Raw genomic sequence first — 18,292 nt, 5'->3', positions numbered from 1 at the left:
AAAAAAAAAAAAAAAAAAGTGGCAAATTGAAGAGCTTGCTGTGCTCCTTTCTTTCTTGTCGGCACATGAGGCTGTTGGGGTTCGCTGTTGCATTGATGGCTTTTTTCTTGTTCAAGTTACGGAGTTTCAAGGCGTGTACAGGAAACATGGGACTCTACCGCACGGCGAGAGCTGTTTACTTCTTTCTACATTTCCAAGGAGAAAAGTCTGATTCCGCGCGCTGGACGAGGCTAGCCCGCCGCCAGACGGGCGTTCGAAAGAGATGGGATCATGCATCTGGGGAAGAGGCAGGCCTGAAGCATCACAGCACATATTTGGTCTCCCGGATGCCCCTGTACATTGTGTACATATTAGCCACGCCGCAACTTCGGCCCCGCACATGTTGACCGGGGAGGTTTTCATTCTTGACGGATCTTGTGGGAAAAAGAAAGCGGGCATTTTCAATTGCGACGTATTTTTATCATTGGGAAAGCGACAAGTTGGGAAAAGAAGTGGTTGATATAGCTACCTCTTTTACCTTTGTGTGCATGCATCATCGCTATTCTAGTATTGTGTAATTTCTATTCGAGGCTCCGTCACCCTGGCCGAGCTTTTTAACGTCTCCTTTGTTCAACCACCAACCACATAGAGATGATTCAAAGATCTGGACCACTAGAGAAAAAAAGGCTCGCAAAACGCAGCCACGGAGGGTTCTCATTTTCTTGTATATACCTATTTCCATTAGACCCGGACGGCCTTTTTCATAAATATACCCTACTCAGCCTCCGCACAATGACAGACCTTGATTGAGGTGAAACAGGCAGTGACAGCTCCTTCTATGAAGCCTTTGGCTTTTAACTCAACGGATCCTGTCCGATCAGGGGCCGATCACCAGAAGACTGACTCGGAAGAGCATGGGGATATTTCGGGATGGAAGCTTTGGAGGGTTAGGGTTGAAGCCGTGATGCTAACATGTGCCCCGGGACCAATCTCACGACACCTTCGGAGTACGGAGGCGTCGGCCGGTGGAGTGTGGGGAAGCTGTCACAGCACACGTTCAAGATACAAGGAAAGAGACACTGACATTTGAAGTCTAGAATGCAACAAGTTTGCTGGGGAGAATTGTGCAATTGAACTTTCCAACTTTAAGAAATGGATTGACGCGTTGATCTTTTTGTGTTGTTCAAAATACACCCTATACTCCCACGCAATACATCTTTCGCAATTGGAGCTTCCTGCACCTCATCATCGACGGCTCCACGCTTTGCTCTTTGATCCATTGACATCTCCCCAAACAACCCCACCGTCCCCAACACACAGTCGGCAGCGAGATACCGAGACGGGGACACCGACACCGACACTCCATTTGCGCCCTTCCCACCACTGGGACACGGGACTTCATACCTCGCTCGTTCCGATTATAACCCCTTTATTTCTTTCTTCGACGGACCCTAACAAGAATCCCACTGACTACAACTCAGTGCTGGTCTCCAAAGCGCTCCTCCTCCCCGGGCTTCCGAGTCGATCTCTAGCTCCGTCCCCCGCCGCGCGCAGCCCCTCGGGCTCTCCTCCTCTCCTCTCCTCCCTCCCTCCGTTCCCTCGCCGGAACCGCCACGATGGCGCCGCCGACAAAACCGACATCGAAGAAACCCCCGCCGCAGTCGCAGACGGAATACCAGGCAATCGCTGCCAAGTTCGCCGCCGCGAAGCGCGCAAAGGAAGCCCAAGATGCAGCAAAGGCACGAACAGCAGCTGGAGTAGCGAGAGCGGCAGGCGGTGAAGCCGCTAAGAAGGAGCAACAAGACCGCGTCAGTCTGGCTGACAAGCAGCGCGCCGCCCTCGAGGCCAAGCGCAAGTCGAGCTTCGAGGCTCGCTGGCTGTGGACCGTTGGCTTCTGGATTTGGATGCTGCTGATCCACGTCGTCGGCATTGCCTACTTCACCAGCGGCTTCCTCCTGACCCGTCTGATGCTGGACGACAAGTCCGTGTGCGATGCGCCGCCGACTTTGAATACTAGCACCATCAACGGGATCGTGGACATTCTGCCGAACTGGAAGGGCAAGGGAACCGTGGACGGAGGTTGCTGGCACCCCAAGACCTTCGAGCGGGCTGTGGTTGTCGTGGTCGATGCGCTACGCTACGACTTTACCGTCCCCGTCAAGGACGACGCCCCCTTCCATAATGCGTTCCCCTTCATGTACGATACCGCGCTGGCCTCGCCCAACAACGCCGTGCTCAGACCGTTCATCGCCGACCCCCCTACCTCAACACTCCAAAGGCTCAAAGGCCTGACTACTGGCACCTTGCCCACCTTTGTGGATGTTGGCAGCAGCTTTGCCGGTACCGCTATCGAGGAGGATAACCTGCTTATGCAGTTCCGCGACGCCGGCAAGCGCATCGTACACCTTGGAGATGATACATGGGAGTCGCTCTTCCCGGGCTACTTCCAGGCTAACCTGAGCCGGGCCTACGATAGCTTCAACGTTTGGGATTTGCACACAGTTGACAATGGTGTTATCGAACACATCTTCCCCCTGATGAAGCGCAAGGGCGAGTGGGATGTCGCTATTGCGCATCTTCTCGGTGTCGACCACGCCGGCCACCGCTACGGACCCGACCACCCCGAGACGGCCAAGAAGCTGCAGCAGATGAACACGTTTATCAAGAATCTGGCGTCCAACATTGACGACGACACTCTGTTGATCGTCATGGGTGACCATGGTATGGACAGCAAGGGAGATCACGGCGGCGAGAGCGAGGATGAGGTCGAAGCTGCTCTGTGGATGTATTCTCCCAAGCCTGTGTTCGGCAGAACCAAGCCCGAGTACGTCACTCCCCCGGCTATTGCCAAGACTCGCCCCGTCAACCAAATCGACCTTGTCCCGACTCTGGCGCTGCTCATGGGTATCCCCATTCCTTACAACAACTTGGGTCACCCGATCGAGGAGGCATTTGTTGGCCCCCGTGGCAATGCCTGGGATAAGTTGGCTGCTGCGGAGCGCATGGCTGCCGCTGGCATCAAGCGTTACCAGACGTCGTACTTCTCTGCTCGCGGAATCGAGCAGGCTGTGACCCCTGGTTCGCCTGCTGACTTGTGGGATAAGGCTGAGGCTTCCGTTCCCACGGGCAAGGTCAAGAAGGGTTATAGCTGGGAGCCTGTGTTTTCGGCCTATGCTGAGTATCAGAAGGAGACCTTGGATTACTCCAAGAGCCTCTGGGCCAGGTTCGATGTTAAGAACATGGTCATCGGCATTAGCATCATGGCGTCCGGTGTCATTGCTCTTCTCGTCTACGTCAACAAACGTACTGAAGACGACGACGTCTTGGTGATCGAGGACTCCGAGCTTGATCATGCCGAGAAGAGCCTGGAGCTACAGGGTATCACCGCTGATGAAGGCCAAAACCTGGAGAAGCGCCTGTTCCGTGCCGCCATGTTGGGAGCCCTTCCCGGCTTCTTCGGCGGACTTTTGCAATCCTACCTGTCTGGTAATGGCGATTGGTATCGCGGCTCAGCCCTCAGTGCTTTCACCAGTATTGCCACCGTCATGGTCGCTCTCTACGACGCTGAGGGAGCCTACTTTAACGTCCTCCCCAACACTCTTTGGGGCTGGATGGCCGTGGTCTTTACCGTTAGCCAGTCTATCGGCTTCGCCTCCAACTCGTACACCATCTGGGAGGATTCAATCCAGGTCTTTTTGATGACCACCTTTGGTATCGTTACGGCCCTCTCTGCTTTCCGCATGGAATCGCTTCCGGACCGCTACATGGCCATCTACCATTCCATCCTCTTCGTCCTGCTCGGCCGTCTTGCCTCCTTCTCCAAGCTCTGTCGTGAGGAACAGATGCCGTACTGCACGTCGACCTACTACGCCAGCGCCACCTCCTCGACCTCGGCCCCCTGGCAACTGGCCATTCCCTTCATCGCCGTCATGATTCTCCCTTCCATCATCAAGGCCTACCTTGCGCCTTCCAGGTCCTACGAGGGTCTCGCCCCAACCTGGATCGGCTACATCTTTCGTGCCGGCCTCTTCTTCTCAGCCATCTACTGGGTCCTCGACGCCGCCGACAACGGCAACTGGCTCTCATCTCTCTCCTCCTACCTCCCTGCCTCGGCCTCCGAGACCCTCGCCTCCCTTCCCCCTCTCCCAGATAAGGCCCTCAAGACCCTCTCCGTTTACACCGCGCAAATGATCCTCGGCCTGGCCCTCGTCGCCGGTTCCACGGCCTTCGTCTGGGCCCCTCCCTGCATCTCCATCGTCACCACCGCGCTTCGCCGCTCCCCAGCGGATGCCGCCTCGAACCATCTTGCCGCCATCCCCGGCGCGCAAACCGCCCAGGTGACCGTCCTAGGCTACGGCAACGCGCACGGCGCTCGCTACCTCTTGCTCCCGCTCAACTTCTTCGTCGCCCTCTTCCTGCTCACCAAACCCATGGGCGCCGGCGCTCTCGCCCTAACCCTCTGGCAATCCCTTTCCCTCCTTGAGATCCTCGACCTGTTGAACTTGCCCATCGGCAGCAACCCCATCGGCCCCGTCATGTTGGCTCTCCTCGGCCAAAATGCCTTTTTCAAGACCGGCCACCAGGCCGTTCTGTCTTCCATCCAATGGGACTCGGCTTTCATTCCTCTCTACAGCATCAAATACCCCTGGTCTCCCATTTTGGTCGTCCTCAACACTTTTGCGGGCCAGATCCTTGCTACGATCCTCGTGCCGATGCTCGTCCTCTGGAAGAGCGGACCCAAGAGACGCGGAATCTTGGGAAGTGTTTCCAGGGCGTTGGCGGTGTTCGTGGCGTTTTATGCTACCGAGGCGTTGGCGAGTATGATGTGGGCTGGCCATCTGAGGAGACATTTGATGCTTTATCGGGTGTTTAGTCCGCGGTTCATGACGGCCGCGGTTACGTTGCTGGTGGTGGACTTGGTGGGTGTGTTGGTTGGGTTGACCGGGGTAAGGGTGAATACGATGAGTGTGGCGGAGGTTTTTGGGTGGGCTGATTGAGAGGCTGTAAAGAAAGGGTGAGAATGAAGTGAATGCTTTGGATGTTGATGTTGTATGAGTATTTTTTTGGCATATATAGAATGGTTAATTGGTTGGGTGGTTGGGTTTGGTCTGGTTTCGACACAAAAAGGATTAACTGTAATTAATGGTTGGGGTTGGATGAGGGTTAAAAGGTTTCAAGCGTATACAGTGAACGGAAAGACAGAAAAGTGTCAACTGTACATAGTAACGTACAAAAACGTGGTATCAATCAAATCGCAGACGTCCCGATTCGATGTTAACTCACTGCTGTCAAAAGGCTTACTCGAACTCTCGTCCACAGTCCGCCCCATTGATGAGTACTTGTGTACTTCCCGGGGACTCATTCACCACATGAGTTAGAATTACAACTCAAGCATTCAAGCTTCAGGAAAGTATATCATCAACATGAGGTCGGTTTCTGGGGGGTGAAAATCAAGTTTATTATTCATCAGTCCCTTCTCCTCACCGAGAAGAAACCAAGTAGACAAACTGATTCTCGAAAAAAAAAAAAAAAAAAATCCCCTGATTTTCTGCAAGACTTGTCCCGCAAGCCTCTTTTTCTCGTTTCCATCTTGTTTCCCCAAACTTCTTTCAGCACTTCCAGCTATTCCAGCCCGTAAAAAATCGCGTGATACCCCTTAATCCAATATCCAACCTATGAAAACCCAAACCAAGCAAGTCGCACTTTCCCTGATGCATTTCCTGAATGCATCGCCAAATAGAAGGACCGAGAAAAGGACAGAACAAAAGCCAATAAGCCTGAAACTAAAAGAGCAAAAGCCAGAAACCAAAACTGAGTGTGATCTGATCCCTTCCTGAACAAAAGGAAATGGTATTTGCCCTTGAGAGCAAGTTGTTGGAGAGAAAACTCGCTCCGGAGGAAACACTGAAGACTGAGGAGTCGTTCCAGTGTCTTGGCTTCCGGGTTGGGAGCCGTGTAACTTCCTGGGCTGGTGGACCGGCTCTTAGGGGGAGGGGTGGCGTCCGGAGAGTATTGTCCATCGCGTCTGTAGCTAGCATCTTTCGGGGCAAAGATGTTATCTGGGTTAGAACGATCTAGTCTGGCCTCTGCAGGGCGAGGGAGATCCCCGACTGCGGTCCTCATGTCGCTGAAGCCCTTTGCGATCTTCGTAATGTCTTCAACGAATTTCTTCATGCGCTTCTCAATATTTTTCTTGGGACGCAGGCAAGGTCAGCATCTTATGTATAACTGGACGCCACTGCTGTGTCTCTACTTACCATGTTCCTCTTAACGACTTGGATGGCCTTGTTAGTCGCCTTGGTATTGTCAGTCCTGCGGATGCGGATGTTTTCGGCCTCGCTGTCCGACTCAGAGTCGGACTCGATTCTGTTGGGATTTGTCAACCCTCCCTCTCTCCCACCGTTGGTATCGATGAATGAGTAAAACTCATTGAACACTGGTTAAGCCATAGTTAGCAACTTTAATTCAGAACGAGGCGCACCTACATGTAAATTTCCCAAAGAGGAGGACTCATTTTTGTCAAGCTGGGAATGACAAGGGTGAACCTTCCCAAGGACCAGCAAATCGAAGGGGCGATTCCGGAGGCCAGCCAAGAGTTCCTATCCTCTGTCATTTCAGTATATTCCTTCTCCCTCGTCTTAATCAACTCTGCCAGTTGCTGGTACCGATCACGAAGCGCGCCGGAAGCCTCGTCGTTGGGGATGTACTCCCGGTACCGCATGAGCAATTTATTTGTCTTTTTCAGAAGAGGCCTTGTTTTGCGGAAGCAATCATTAGATATGTCACAAGGATTCTCTTCGGATATTGTCGAGGAGATGGAGACATGATATTGATGTCTCGGTCTCTTGGGCGGTATGACTATGGTTGGTGTGTTGCTCACGTTCCTTGCGTGGTTTACACCTGCTCCGGCGGCGAGATGAGGTTGATTATCTAAAGGACCCGCGTGCGCTGTAGATGTTTCAAAACCATGTTCTGACGGAATATTGCTTTGATTACTCGAAGGACGTTCACCCGATGCATTAGATGCCTGGGAAACTGAGTCTGATCTCCCGTGTGCTGACATTGTCGTGCCGTTGAATCGATAACAGGGAAAGGTGTTTGGCTAACAAGAAGTGAAGAGGGGGACTACGAGCAGTAAAGCTAGCATGTAGTCTTTTCGTGGCTTGTCTTGATGCTGATGTTGCTGTCGATGCTGATGAAGGTGCTTGATAAATGTGAGAAGATGGTGAGATATTCTTCCGCAACCAGGCGGAATAACAGTCATTTATACTTGATCATCTCAGCTCCTTCATCCTTCCTTCTGAAGCTGTCTTCATACCAACGACCGTCCGGATTGCTGCAAACGAGCAGTCGAGTTCAAAGAAACCAAAGGCGTAATGACCTTCTCATGACCAACTGACACCGATGTGGACTCGGTATGCGCGCAAGTTGGTTGTGGCATCGTCACCATCTGCCTGGCTTTAAAGGAAAGAACAACCCCGAGGGAATCTGTGTATGGGTAGCGGAGCCAACATCGCCCTCATGGCAAAGGAACATGAAAATGATGACGACGCGTGAGTTGGAAGGCCTCGTTATCCGATATGAGTCGCACCAACAACCGCCGCAAAGAACGGCGACAAAGACTTTCCATGGCGTAGCAAGTCCGTTTTCGAAGGTCGGACGGGTATGAACTGCGAAGATTGACCAGAGGGAGCAGTTGAGCAAGATTCCCGGGCCCGATGAAGTTCTGTTCAAAGAACCGGCCCAACAAAGTGAGCTCGCCGCGCCGAAAGCAGTTTCAGAAGAATCAGAGCGTCTCGATCTGCCCTTCCCACTTCACCAACCAATTGAGGCGTCGCATGACCGTCAACAAAAGTAGTTGACAAAAAGATGAAGACTATTGCAATGCTAAAGAACCAACGGGGCAAGTCGACAGTAGAGAATCTGGCCTGATGAACAGAAACGTGCTGATACTGAAACTGAAAACATCACCACCGACGGGGATCTTCCCAAGTTCTCATTGATCCCACAAACCTAGCCGCGACCGTTGGTTACTTTCCATAAGCATTATAGTGGAGCACTAAGACCCACGAGACCGGTACCAGCTCGAGTTGGTGATGTTCGCTCGCCCAGCTTTGAAGGTTACCTTGGTAGTCCCGAAGGGAGCTCGTAGACCCACTATCGCATCGCCGGTTGAGGCAAGTGAGTGGAGACAGACAGTTTGTACAGAAGTAGGGATTGGCATCTGGCTGTTGATCGAAGAGGTTAACTGTCATCTTTGGAAGCTTTGAGAGACGATTCCTGGGGGTTACCTGAAGCCGCATCTTGGTGGTTCTTGTCGAGATGATGTCTGTGGATGAAGCCTGCATGGAGGTGGTGTTGAGTGATGCTAGCGGTTATGTTACGGCACGGGGATGTTTCGATTATACTGCGGAAGTGCATGAGTATTAGGTAATTACGTGTAAAATAACCAGCACCACCAAACCACCAAAACCGAACTTCGACACTCCCCGATTTGGAGCCCTTCCATTGCGCTTTACACCTTCAATCAGCTCTTGCATAGTCTGCGGTAGCCTTTTTACCCTCTAAGGTTTTCGGCAGAAAGAAAGCTCGATTGTGGTCAAACTACGGTACGATAAACGTAAAGTGACTGACATCTTCTGCTTCAGCGTACCTAACCCACCGGCAACCACAACGGAAGGTGCGCCACGAGCCTGGTCCCTTTTACCCTACAGTTCAGTATTGGGATAATATAATGCCGCCCACATGCCCACTTCTTCAACAAAGCCCGATTAGCTCAGCTGGTTAGAGCGTCGTACTAATATCTTCTCCGAGATATCAAGTCCATGCGAAGGTCAACAGTTCAATCCTGTTATTGGGCACTCTTCTTTTGTTTTTCCTTTCTTTTGCGATTTCATCCTGCTATGCCCATCTGTTCTCGTTTTATTTTTGACATTTTTCTTTTCATTGCGTCTGTTGTTTTCACCTTTGTACACGGGGGAGAAGGTTGAGGCAAGTTGTCAGCGTAGAAGAGGGTTGTGATGAGCGAGTGGTTGGGCACCCGGTCTTCTGGTTTGCAGTGTTGTTTAATCACCATTTTAAGTGGGAATATCACTTGGATTCATTATGAGTAAAGAGAAGGTCTTCAATTGCTATGGTCATGGTATAATCGAAGTACCGACATTACATGGGCTAACCAAGCAACCCATATGTCCATCAAGGACTGTTCTACCAAAAGCCCCCAAAAACACCTTTGCCGTCATTACTTCATATCATTAGAGACAAAGGAAAAGGATATCGTACACAGCCAAGGAAAGAAGAACAAAGTAAGCAATGCCTCAATCATTTTAGTGCTTGTGCAACTTGTCCTTGATCTTCTGCTTCAAGCTGGTCTTCTCCTTGTGTCCATGGCCGTCGTGGTGGTCGAGCGCATCGGTGTTACCAGTGAGGGGGCCATTAGCGTTATCCCTGTGGATTCCCTTAGACTCGAGAAGACCTAATGATAACACTGTTAGTAACTCGCTTGTAACATGGTGAATTCAGAATAAGAACTTACGATCAGCCTCGATACCAGCTCCGGGAGCCGCCGCGTCAAAGTCGCCGCCATCAGCCACAAAGCCAGTAGCATGGTGAATGTGGTGGGACTCGGGATTGCTGGCCTGCTCCTCCTTGGGGGCGCCGTTCTGGGGCTCCTTGACACCTACGTTCTCCGCCTTACCAGCATCTCCGCCGTGCTGCTTGGCAACTTCGACTAGAGGCTTGGGGCCAGAGCCAAGGTCCTTGTTGGGGTTCTTGCTGGCATCCAAACCACCATCACGGTCATCGACGTTCTCCCTCGCGTTGACGTGAGTGGGGTGCGTAGAAGGGTCATTCGGGGAACGAATGTCGTTCTGGGCCTGAGTGCTGTCGCCAGTCTGACGAGAAGAGTCCTGGGTAGCGGCAGGGCTGACCTTGGGCACATTGTGCTTGGAAGAGCTCTGGTCCTGGAAGGTAGTGGACTGCTCGGTAGGAATGTTCCTGTGGGACGAAAAGGTATCGTTCAGAGCCTCGGCGTTAGTCGTGTGGGTGGTAGTCGTGGGGAACGAAGTCTGGGTTTCGACAGGCTTGATATCAGCAGTCCCGGAGGATGAAGTGTGGGTTTCCTTGGGCTTGATATCGGCAGTCCCGAAGGAGGAAGTGTGGGACGAATCGTGACGGTCGTCAAGAGCCTTGATATCGGTGGTCTTGGGCACGGCGACATTGTAATGAGCGTCCATCTTGGGGGCAACACTATCAGGGCCCTGGTAGGCGTTGGTCTGGGGGTTGACAGACGAGTGCTCGGGGATGTTGTAGTGGTTGTCAATCCTGGAGTTGACGGTTGGTGGGCTGTGGTCCTTCTCGGCCTCTGGCACCTTAACCTGGTTTGATGGCTTGGGCTCACTTCCGTCGGCCTTCACAGGTCCGGCAGCTGCCTGGGTGAGCTTGGGCGAGGTAGGCCTGACGGTGCGATCAGTGACCATCTTCTCGCCTACGGCGACTCCGGTACTTTCGCTGGGTTCTACAGTAAGGAGTCATGGTGTTAGTTAGGTCAGGTGGAAGGAAAACGACAAGCACTCACCCATGTTACCGGCGTCGTAGGGCTCTCCCTTGGAGACATCGCCCGTCTTGCCCGAGATAGGCTCCTCGTGGGACTGGTTAGTTCCATAAACGGCGTTCACGGCTGCCTTAGAGGCCTGAGCGGCGAGATTCGAAGCTTCAACGGCGACGTTGGTGGCAGTTTCGGCAGCAGCGCTGGCAACCTTGCTGATGGTCTCCATGATGGGCTAAGGCAAGTAGCAAGTATTAGGATGGTGTTGTTGTTGGTGAATATAAACAGATGGGTATCTCAAGGATTAGTGTCGAGTGTGAAGATCTTCAGTAATCGTGAACAGGATAGACGTGGAAGAAGAGAAAGAAAGTAACGGCCGTTTTATTCTTTTTGCGGGTGGGGGGTACACGACCTTTTCCCGCTGGGCTGTGGAAGTTTTACAGACTGGCCTCTTACCTCATTGCTTTCACGAGGTCGCTGACGTCTTTGTTGCAGACTTGATTTGGGTTCTGGGAAGGAGGGGCAGAAGGGGGCACCGGGGGATACAAGGCGGGTGGGTAACTTTGACCAAACAAACGTGCCTTCCCTCATCTGAGCTTGTCTCATCCCAACCACAGGCTCGAACGGACGGAATCTCCACACCCTCTTGTTCGGGGAAATTGTGCCCAGTGATCGTCCCCGCCGAGACTTTGAAGAACAGCTCTGTTGTACGCATCTCGTACATCTCAGGGTCCCTTCCTTGATGATGTTCGGTTCAGGTTTGCAAAGTACCAGCTTAGAGATCGGTCGTGGTGGTACACTTGGTACATCCAAGTTCCCCTTTCTCCAATCCATCTCCAGCTCTCCGTTGTTGTCACTGCTTCGTTTTCTGGTGTCGGTTCACAAGCGTTGTCCCTTTTCGTATAATACGCCATCGAGCATGACATACCCGGCCATTATTGACTGCTGTTTCAATGCACAAGCAAATTTTGTCAGTCAGAAAGAATGAGCGGCGGTTCAAACAAAAAAAGGTTGTGGAGAAAGAGCTGATGACGACAGGTCCAGCCCACCTTCTTCAACGAGCTGCCAAACGTACAATTACGTCACTGGAGCTTCCCTCCACGTGCTGCTGTGCGCGGTGTAAGCCGCCAATACGCAGACAAGTGCGGGGCACTTTCAGCAGGCGCGGTTCAAGTTATGCGTGGGTCCCTCTTGTCCTTTTCTTTCTTCAACCTCTCACAGCCGCTCCTTCAATCTTCCTTCAAGATTCCTTGGTTATCCTTGGCTTCAGTCCTTGCAGACATCCCGTGTGGCTTGCATTCGTCTTTCTCATTTGGTTTTCTGAGCAGCCTCACGTCAACAACCTAACAAAAAGGCCCACACCGGGCAGCCACTGAACTTCCACCGTGTCTACAGTCCAGTGTTGCACTCCATTTCGGGCGCTAATCCCGCGCTCCCCACACCCGCTGTAACCAGCGGAATCCACCTGTAAGGCCGGGCCGGGCCTCCACTGACAGAGCTCTGCTTGCACAGCCAATGCTTGCTTCAAACACGACAAATGTCAAACGTTGCACAAGGGTTCCAGGACAAAAGGATCCCATCCAGTTGTTGAAACAATTATTATATCGAGAAGAAGTATGTTGCGATCAACGTTGCGATTCGAGACCGATATCTTCTGTTCAAGCCGTGGAGATAAAGGACAGCCGTCGGCCTCTTGCCATTGATGGCTCTGTTTACTTACCCCTTTTTGTGCCTTCGGATTTTGTACGGTACCGGCGCCGTCCACAGTGTCAGCTCTCTGATACTGCCCCACTATCACGCAAATAACCTTATTTCGACAGTCTGTCTGGTGAACGACGACATGATAAGTATTGCTTGGATATGTGTATGTACAGAGCAAAGTCAGAACAATGTTACAGCGTGAAACGAGGAAATAACAAGAAAATTGGCAAGATCGGCGTCAGAGAACCGAGAAGATACAGCAGCAAAAGTCACCCTTCATCCCTTCACCCAACCCACAGCCCTCCTCAACAACCCTCTGATCCTCTTTACTCTTCCTCTTCCAGTTCTCATTCCTCTGTTCTCACTCTTCACCACCTTTCCTGCCGGCTTCCCCGAATTCTCACCACCAGTAACCACCCTCTTCTCCACCTTCTCCGCACCATCGGCAGCAGTCTGGACCTCACTCTCGACCACCGCCGTTCCCAAAGCCGCAAAGTTCACCTTTCCACCACCCACTGCCACAACAAAAACCTTGGGATTGCCCGCCGCCACCGTCCCAGCGACATTTTCCTCCTCGGTTCTCGACACATCATCATACGGAAACGCATACCCCCTTCCTCCCGGGCTATTCTCATGCACCACCCTGCTATAGTGGTTCGTCACCGAATTGCTCTTGTAAAACGTACCAATCTGTTCGCCAGCCGGCTGGTTCGGGTTGATCAGCAACGTACTCCTGTTGAACGCCGCCGCCAGACGGGCCCCAACATTTCCTCGGAACGCCTGGACATCGAAATCGGTTTCGGTCGGGTTTGGCGGCAACGGCGGAAACGCGAACGGTCCCGTGGAGCAAGAGAAGATATCTGCTGCGGATGGCTGTCCAAAGGTAATCTTCCCACCGGTACCGGAACCCGGGATCGGAAACGTCAAAAGATTCGTCCCCGAATCAACCCTCCCCCTAACCACCCCCCATTTATTCTGCGTATCCACCACCAGATCTTCCCGTCGATACTTTTCCCACACATCCCTCACATACCCATCATAGTACCCTTGGAACAATCTCTCGCCCCTCTGCGCCCCCATGACGACCGCCGAGTTGGGACTCAACACCCTCGTCACCAGCCCATCTTGTTTTCGTCTAATCACCAATTTCTCCCAATTCCCTCCCACCTGCCTTAGGGACTCAACAACCCGATCCAAACCACTGCCATACCCCATCCCCTCCACCTCCTGCTGCCTCTCTTTTGCATCTGTAGGGAGATCCCTGATGACTCCCAAAGAAACAGGACACCTCCCTACAAAATCCACCATCGATACATTCCCAAACAGCTGATACTCGTTAAACGTGAACTCGGCGAAGCCCCACTCCTTGTCGTAGTTTGTATCACTTTCGTTCATCACGCTGGGTTCCACCAATGCCACACCCCGTCCTTGTCCATCTTGCGGCGCTCCGGAAATTGGGTTAAGGAAGAATTGGAGTTGGGAACCGACGGAGAACCAGATCCGTGCGCCAGCAAGACGGGGGATGGTTACCGCCCGAGATAAACCCGGGGGGCCGAGGGCAATGGAGATTGAGGAGGAGGGGATGGGGGTGAGTGTTTGGGTTATGGGGTTAGGCGGGAAAAAGGGGGTGGTGCCGGTTGAAGAGAGGACGTAGAGGGTGCCGGAAAGGGTTTGGCCGGTTATGTAGGCGTATACGGCGGTGGAGGGGGTGTTGTTTTGGAGGGAGATGGTGAGGGTTTGTGGGGTTGTTTGGGTGGTTATGGGTGGTGCGTCTGAGGCGGTGTTGGCTGCGGTTGCGGTTGCGGTTGTGGTGGTGGGTGGGTTGCTGGTGAGAGGGGATGGGAGGAAGCTGAATTGCTGAGCCTGAGACGGTGAGACCGTGAGGGTCGCCATTTTGCCGTCGTGTTGATGGGCTGTTGTTTCCTGGAGGTCCGCTTTGACGCTGTTGTTTGGATGAAGAGAAATGGTATGTAGGTAGGTAAGGACTCCTAGGAGGGTGCCGGACTGCTTGTCTGAGAAAAATAAGGTAAGAAAGAGAAGCAAATGAGACGACGGTAAGGTAGGTAGGTAGGGTATGTCTCTTAATATCTTTTTCTGTGGAAAATGTCACCCCCTTCTGCAGAAAGAAATCTTGTTTTTTTTTCCAACTGACTGTGGAAATCAGGGTGTCCAGATAGATGAACGAGAGCCCACTCCACTTTATATCCAGTTCTTGTCTCATGCTTCAGAGACAGCAAGCAAAGCAAAACGCAGACCCACGGTACCGGAAACCACCATCTTACTGACCTACACGTATGGGATAAGGAAAGGAGGGTTAACATGAGGCAACAAGAAGAGAAGAAACTTGAACACCTGCCACTACTGACCTGTGACACGCCCACAAGGTCATCGCCATTTCACATCACATCACTGATATTGGGACCCCTAGACTTTAGGACAACCTGAACCAAGCTTGGTAGCCTCTCAGATCCCATCCTTCCAGTCCTTCTCGAAGTCCGAAAGAATATAAGACCCTGCCTTGGCAAGCTCTCTGTCCTGCTTTAGTTCGGATGGTTGCTCCGCAGGTTGGGAAGCAAGGCACCAACCTTCTCCGGCCGCTTTCCCTATATAGAAGGATTCCCGAAGACTGGTGACCCAGTTGTGTTTCCCCCGTTGACGTTGACATTGATGATCGAAGCCTCTCAGATCCAGCAGGCATGTCATGTCTGGTCTGCATGCAGGTCATCCATCCATCCAGGCACACACGTTGTCAGGCTCTTGGACTCTCTCTGCCGTCACAGGGGTTTCTTACTGAAACTGCCGATCAAAGGATCAAAAGGGGGTCATGCACCAATGCCATTGTTGCATTGCAAGTTTGCAACGGATAAAATGGAGTAGCGTCATGAGTTGTTATGCGACTTGGCCATTGGATTTGAGGGGCCGGTTGGGATAAGATAGTTGTTATAGATACCCCGTTTCATGCTTTCCATCTAACAGATCTTGCCAAGGCTTGACCGCATCGTATTGGATTGGACTGGCGTATATGGAGATGCAACGACTGGAGCCTCCCAAGTTGCCCATGGAAGAAGTTGGTGGTAGGGGCAGATATGGTATCGCGGTGATGCTTCGTAGCTTCCTTTGCTAGAAAGGCGTGAGTGATATTGTTACCTAACAAGAGCAAAACCAGCAGGCATAGGGAACATCTGACCTTCCATGGTCAAAGACTTTTGGTGGTTGTGAAGTGAAGGAGGGAAGGAGCGACGTAGTGCAGAAAGGGCCGAAGAGCAAACACCTTGAACCCTCAACCACATCGCTCTTTTCTGTCATTGGTAACGAACATTCTTCCTGAGCCCCTCCCTAAGGTACTCACCTTTGACATCAAAATGTGTGCATACTTACAGGTCCCAAGACGGCAGTTGGGGTAGCTATTGCTACACTACTTACAACCTTCACGATAGGAGAGAGGTGGATGTAATCTTTGTCTTCTCTGAACAGCACTTGTCGACAAACGGCATGTGAAAGAAAAGACGTTAAATGCGGCGCTTTCAAACAGCGCAGCTAGCAAAGCCAAGAGCGGCAAAATCCGGGGTAAAAGTCTGACACTCGGTACTGTAGGACGACGCTATGGAGAAAAGCTCCGAAAGTAAGCGCCAGATGCACACCCACACATCACTTGCACTACTGCACAGAAGTCTGGGGTAAGATGACCGGTTCTTGCAATATGCAGGTCTCATTGGGGACAGTTAGGAGGGTGGTATTCTGCTATCACGCTACCCTTTGAATATTACCACTGTATATATATACGAACAGTTGGAGTAGAGAACCGTCCTTACCCTTCTCGTTGTGGAATGAGGAAGGTGAGGTGTCTATCCATCCACACGTGGCTTTGATACTATGAGCCCCTCATGAGCGCTTGATGTTTGGAATGATTGGAGGTGATGCGGAAGTGACGCCTCCTTGCGAACAAGACACCTCCTTTGAACAACATCATTCTCGATGTTGAAGATCCCTTTCTTTGATCTCAATAGGGGCCAATACCTCAAATCGTGCCCCCAGATATGCCGGTTCTCCGGACTATGGTAAAATATCAGATGGCCAGCCTCCAAAGCTTTGGCAGTGATGAACGAGCAAGTCGAACGAAATTGCACACGCATATGGACAATCAAGTACTAATACTGTCGTACTTTCTCCTTGCCACAGGACCGAACAAGTAAACCGGTTCTCAAAAGAAGCCCCCTGAATAACCAACCATCAGGAAAACAAGAATCACAGTCCAACTCACTGCCGCTTCAAAGGTTCTCGCACCACTAGTAGGCTCATACACCGTCTGGTTCTTTGCCTTGTCCGCATAATCACTAAAGAAATAGTCCTTCGCAGTCTGGTTCTCCCTAGTCACAACGGGAATCTTGCAAACAGAGGTCTCCGCCTTCGCATTCTTGCACCGACCGCTCCAGTCCTGCGTTCTCTTGGGCTCTGTAGAGTTAAAGTAAGCCTTTACATAGCGGATGACCAGAGCGGCGTCCTCCTTCGGGGGCCCACCAGACCACTTGGGGTTTCCGTTGCTCCAATGCGACAGGATCAGGTGCCCATGTGAATTAGGGCTCGGAGCGTTGGAGCCATTCATCTTTCCGAGCAGCTCTCTGTCGGCGTAGAAGAGAATCTCGCTGGGGTTATAATCAATGCGGTATTCGTGGAAATCAGCCGTGGGGTCGAAGGGCAGGTTTGCCTTGATGAAATTGTCGGTTTGTGACGCGTCGTAGCCATGCGCCGCGGCGGCTCGGGATTGCAGGACGAGGTTAACTGGGTAGGTGTTCTTACTATGGTCGAAATCCTTGGACAAAAACTCCATGTCAATCTCCTGAGTGTCATTGAAGTACTGCAAATGAAGATATGTCAGCGTGAGCCTGGAAAAGAATCGCACATGGGAACAGATACTAACCCAAAAGAATGCGGCACATGTACCAGGAATATCCGTCAACTTCATAGAAGCCCGGAAAGTGCCATAAGAAAGATCCAGCCTGGCAGTATCGACCTCCGCTACGGGAACCATGCCGTCGATCGGGTCCTGTCTGACAATGAGCTGCAAGCCGTCCGAGGCCCTGTTGCCATTCTTGTCCACATATTCGACGTCATCCTTGACGTAAAACATCTCTCCATATTCTCCGCGAGCCTTAGCCTTGGTTACGTTGAACTCCTGGCGCTGCCAGTCAGTGTTGCTGGAGATATCCGGCATGCGCGCAAAGTTCGTCTCAATGAGATCGGTAAAGACATCCTGATATTCGCCGTCGGGGCTATCACTTTGATAGCCACATTCGCAGTCGGCAAGGACTTGTCCTGAAAAGGCCAAGGCAATGAGCAGAAGGCAAAGAGAGTGGAAAAGTGAGAAGGGGCGCTTGGTAAAGTGGCCAGAGCCAGCATTCTCGTGCTTATGCGCGTTGCCAGTCATAGCCAATAGCATCATGGCGGAGTTGAGACAAGCTCATGAAACGCAGGGCTCGTGGTTTATTGTTGAAGGGAAAGTGATCTAGATGGGTTTCCGAGTTCCGAAGCGCGCGTCGACTGAAACAGAGAGAGAGTTGTGATGTCAGATAAACCGGGTGAATCGCGTCTCTCCTTTCTGCGTGTCTTGATGTCCAAGCAAAGGAGTGTACTCAAACGGTTCTCGGATTTTAATTCGTCACAAAACCGACGAGAGAAGGTGGGCGCAAGTCAGAAAAAAAGTGAGAATGAGTTATGGTTGACGGAGTTGACTCCAGTGCACAGTTGTAGATGAGTAGTTCTTTGCGCATCCGGGATGAAAAGAACACTGTTGATCGAGTGAAAGGACAGAAGTGATGTTAAGAAGTTGAGCAGAGGGACTTAACCCGACTCGAGCGCGGTGAACGAGTGAAACGCCCTCGGATATGAAGGACGAAAGTTATCGGAGGTGGAAAAGTCCCTAGAAGGTGAGCTGAAATTAAGTGACTGAAAAGAGACGAGCGCGGGGGATCCAAGACTGGATTGTGTACAGGAAAGGAAAGAGCTCGAAGCTGAAGCAATATCGGCAACAAACAGACGGGTACCTGCTTCAACAAAGGCGTTCCTTCC

General features: G+C 51.9%; 5 protein-coding genes and 1 non-coding gene across 6 annotated transcripts; 2 read left to right on the top strand and 4 right to left on the bottom strand.

The window, feature by feature from the left end:
• Positions 1 to 1,595: 1,595 nt before the first annotated feature.
• On the top strand, positions 1,596 to 5,250 carry SMAC4_05342 (uncharacterized protein; the record flags this gene model as incomplete). The annotated part of the gene is made up of 2 exons (XM_003346399.2): positions 1,596 to 3,963; positions 4,018 to 5,250. 2 exons carry the CDS (start codon positions 1,596 to 1,598, stop codon positions 4,974 to 4,976), a joined length of 3,327 nt encoding a protein of 1,108 aa, XP_003346447.1. The 3' UTR covers positions 4,977 to 5,250.
• Positions 5,251 to 5,652: 402 nt separating this feature from the next.
• SMAC4_05341 (uncharacterized protein) lies at positions 5,653 to 7,042 on the bottom strand (the record flags this gene model as incomplete). The annotated part of the gene is made up of 3 exons (XM_003346398.2): positions 5,653 to 6,171; positions 6,237 to 6,415; positions 6,490 to 7,042. The coding sequence occupies 3 exons, from the start codon at positions 7,040 to 7,042 to the stop codon at positions 5,653 to 5,655; spliced, it is 1,251 nt and encodes a 416-aa protein (XP_003346446.2).
• Positions 7,043 to 8,744: 1,702 nt separating this feature from the next.
• On the top strand, positions 8,745 to 8,840 carry SMAC4_13643. The gene is made up of 2 exons: positions 8,745 to 8,782; positions 8,805 to 8,840. It is a non-coding gene; the product is annotated as a tRNA-Ile (tRNA).
• A 223-nt stretch (positions 8,841 to 9,063) lies between these two features.
• On the bottom strand, positions 9,064 to 11,520 carry SMAC4_05340 (uncharacterized protein). Its single transcript, XM_066090272.1, has 3 exons — positions 10,556 to 11,520; positions 9,515 to 10,495; positions 9,064 to 9,454 (listed from the first exon to the last, which is right to left on the bottom strand). Exons 1-3 carry the CDS (start codon positions 10,752 to 10,754, stop codon positions 9,306 to 9,308), a joined length of 1,329 nt encoding a protein of 442 aa, XP_065946850.1. The 5' UTR covers positions 10,755 to 11,520; the 3' UTR covers positions 9,064 to 9,305.
• Positions 11,521 to 12,358: 838 nt separating this feature from the next.
• On the bottom strand, positions 12,359 to 14,119 carry SMAC4_05339 (uncharacterized protein; the record flags this gene model as incomplete). The annotated part of the gene is made up of 1 exon (XM_003346396.2): positions 12,359 to 14,119. One exon carries the CDS (start codon positions 14,117 to 14,119, stop codon positions 12,503 to 12,505), a length of 1,617 nt encoding a protein of 538 aa, XP_003346444.1. The 3' UTR covers positions 12,359 to 12,502.
• A 1,895-nt stretch (positions 14,120 to 16,014) lies between these two features.
• On the bottom strand, positions 16,015 to 17,666 carry SMAC4_05338 (uncharacterized protein; the record flags this gene model as incomplete). Its single annotated transcript, XM_066090271.1, has 2 exons — positions 16,015 to 17,081; positions 17,145 to 17,666. 2 exons carry the CDS (start codon positions 17,664 to 17,666, stop codon positions 16,428 to 16,430), a joined length of 1,176 nt encoding a protein of 391 aa, XP_065946849.1. The 3' UTR covers positions 16,015 to 16,427.
• Positions 17,667 to 18,292: the final 626 nt, after the last annotated feature.

The sequence above is a fragment of the Sordaria macrospora genome, chromosome 4 (assembly GCF_033870435.1).
Source record: "Sordaria macrospora chromosome 4, complete sequence".
NCBI classification, from domain to species: Eukaryota; Fungi; Ascomycota; class Sordariomycetes; order Sordariales; family Sordariaceae; genus Sordaria; species Sordaria macrospora.
Note: the sequence above shows the minus strand (reverse complement) of the source record. Positions and strands in the feature narration are given on the sequence as shown.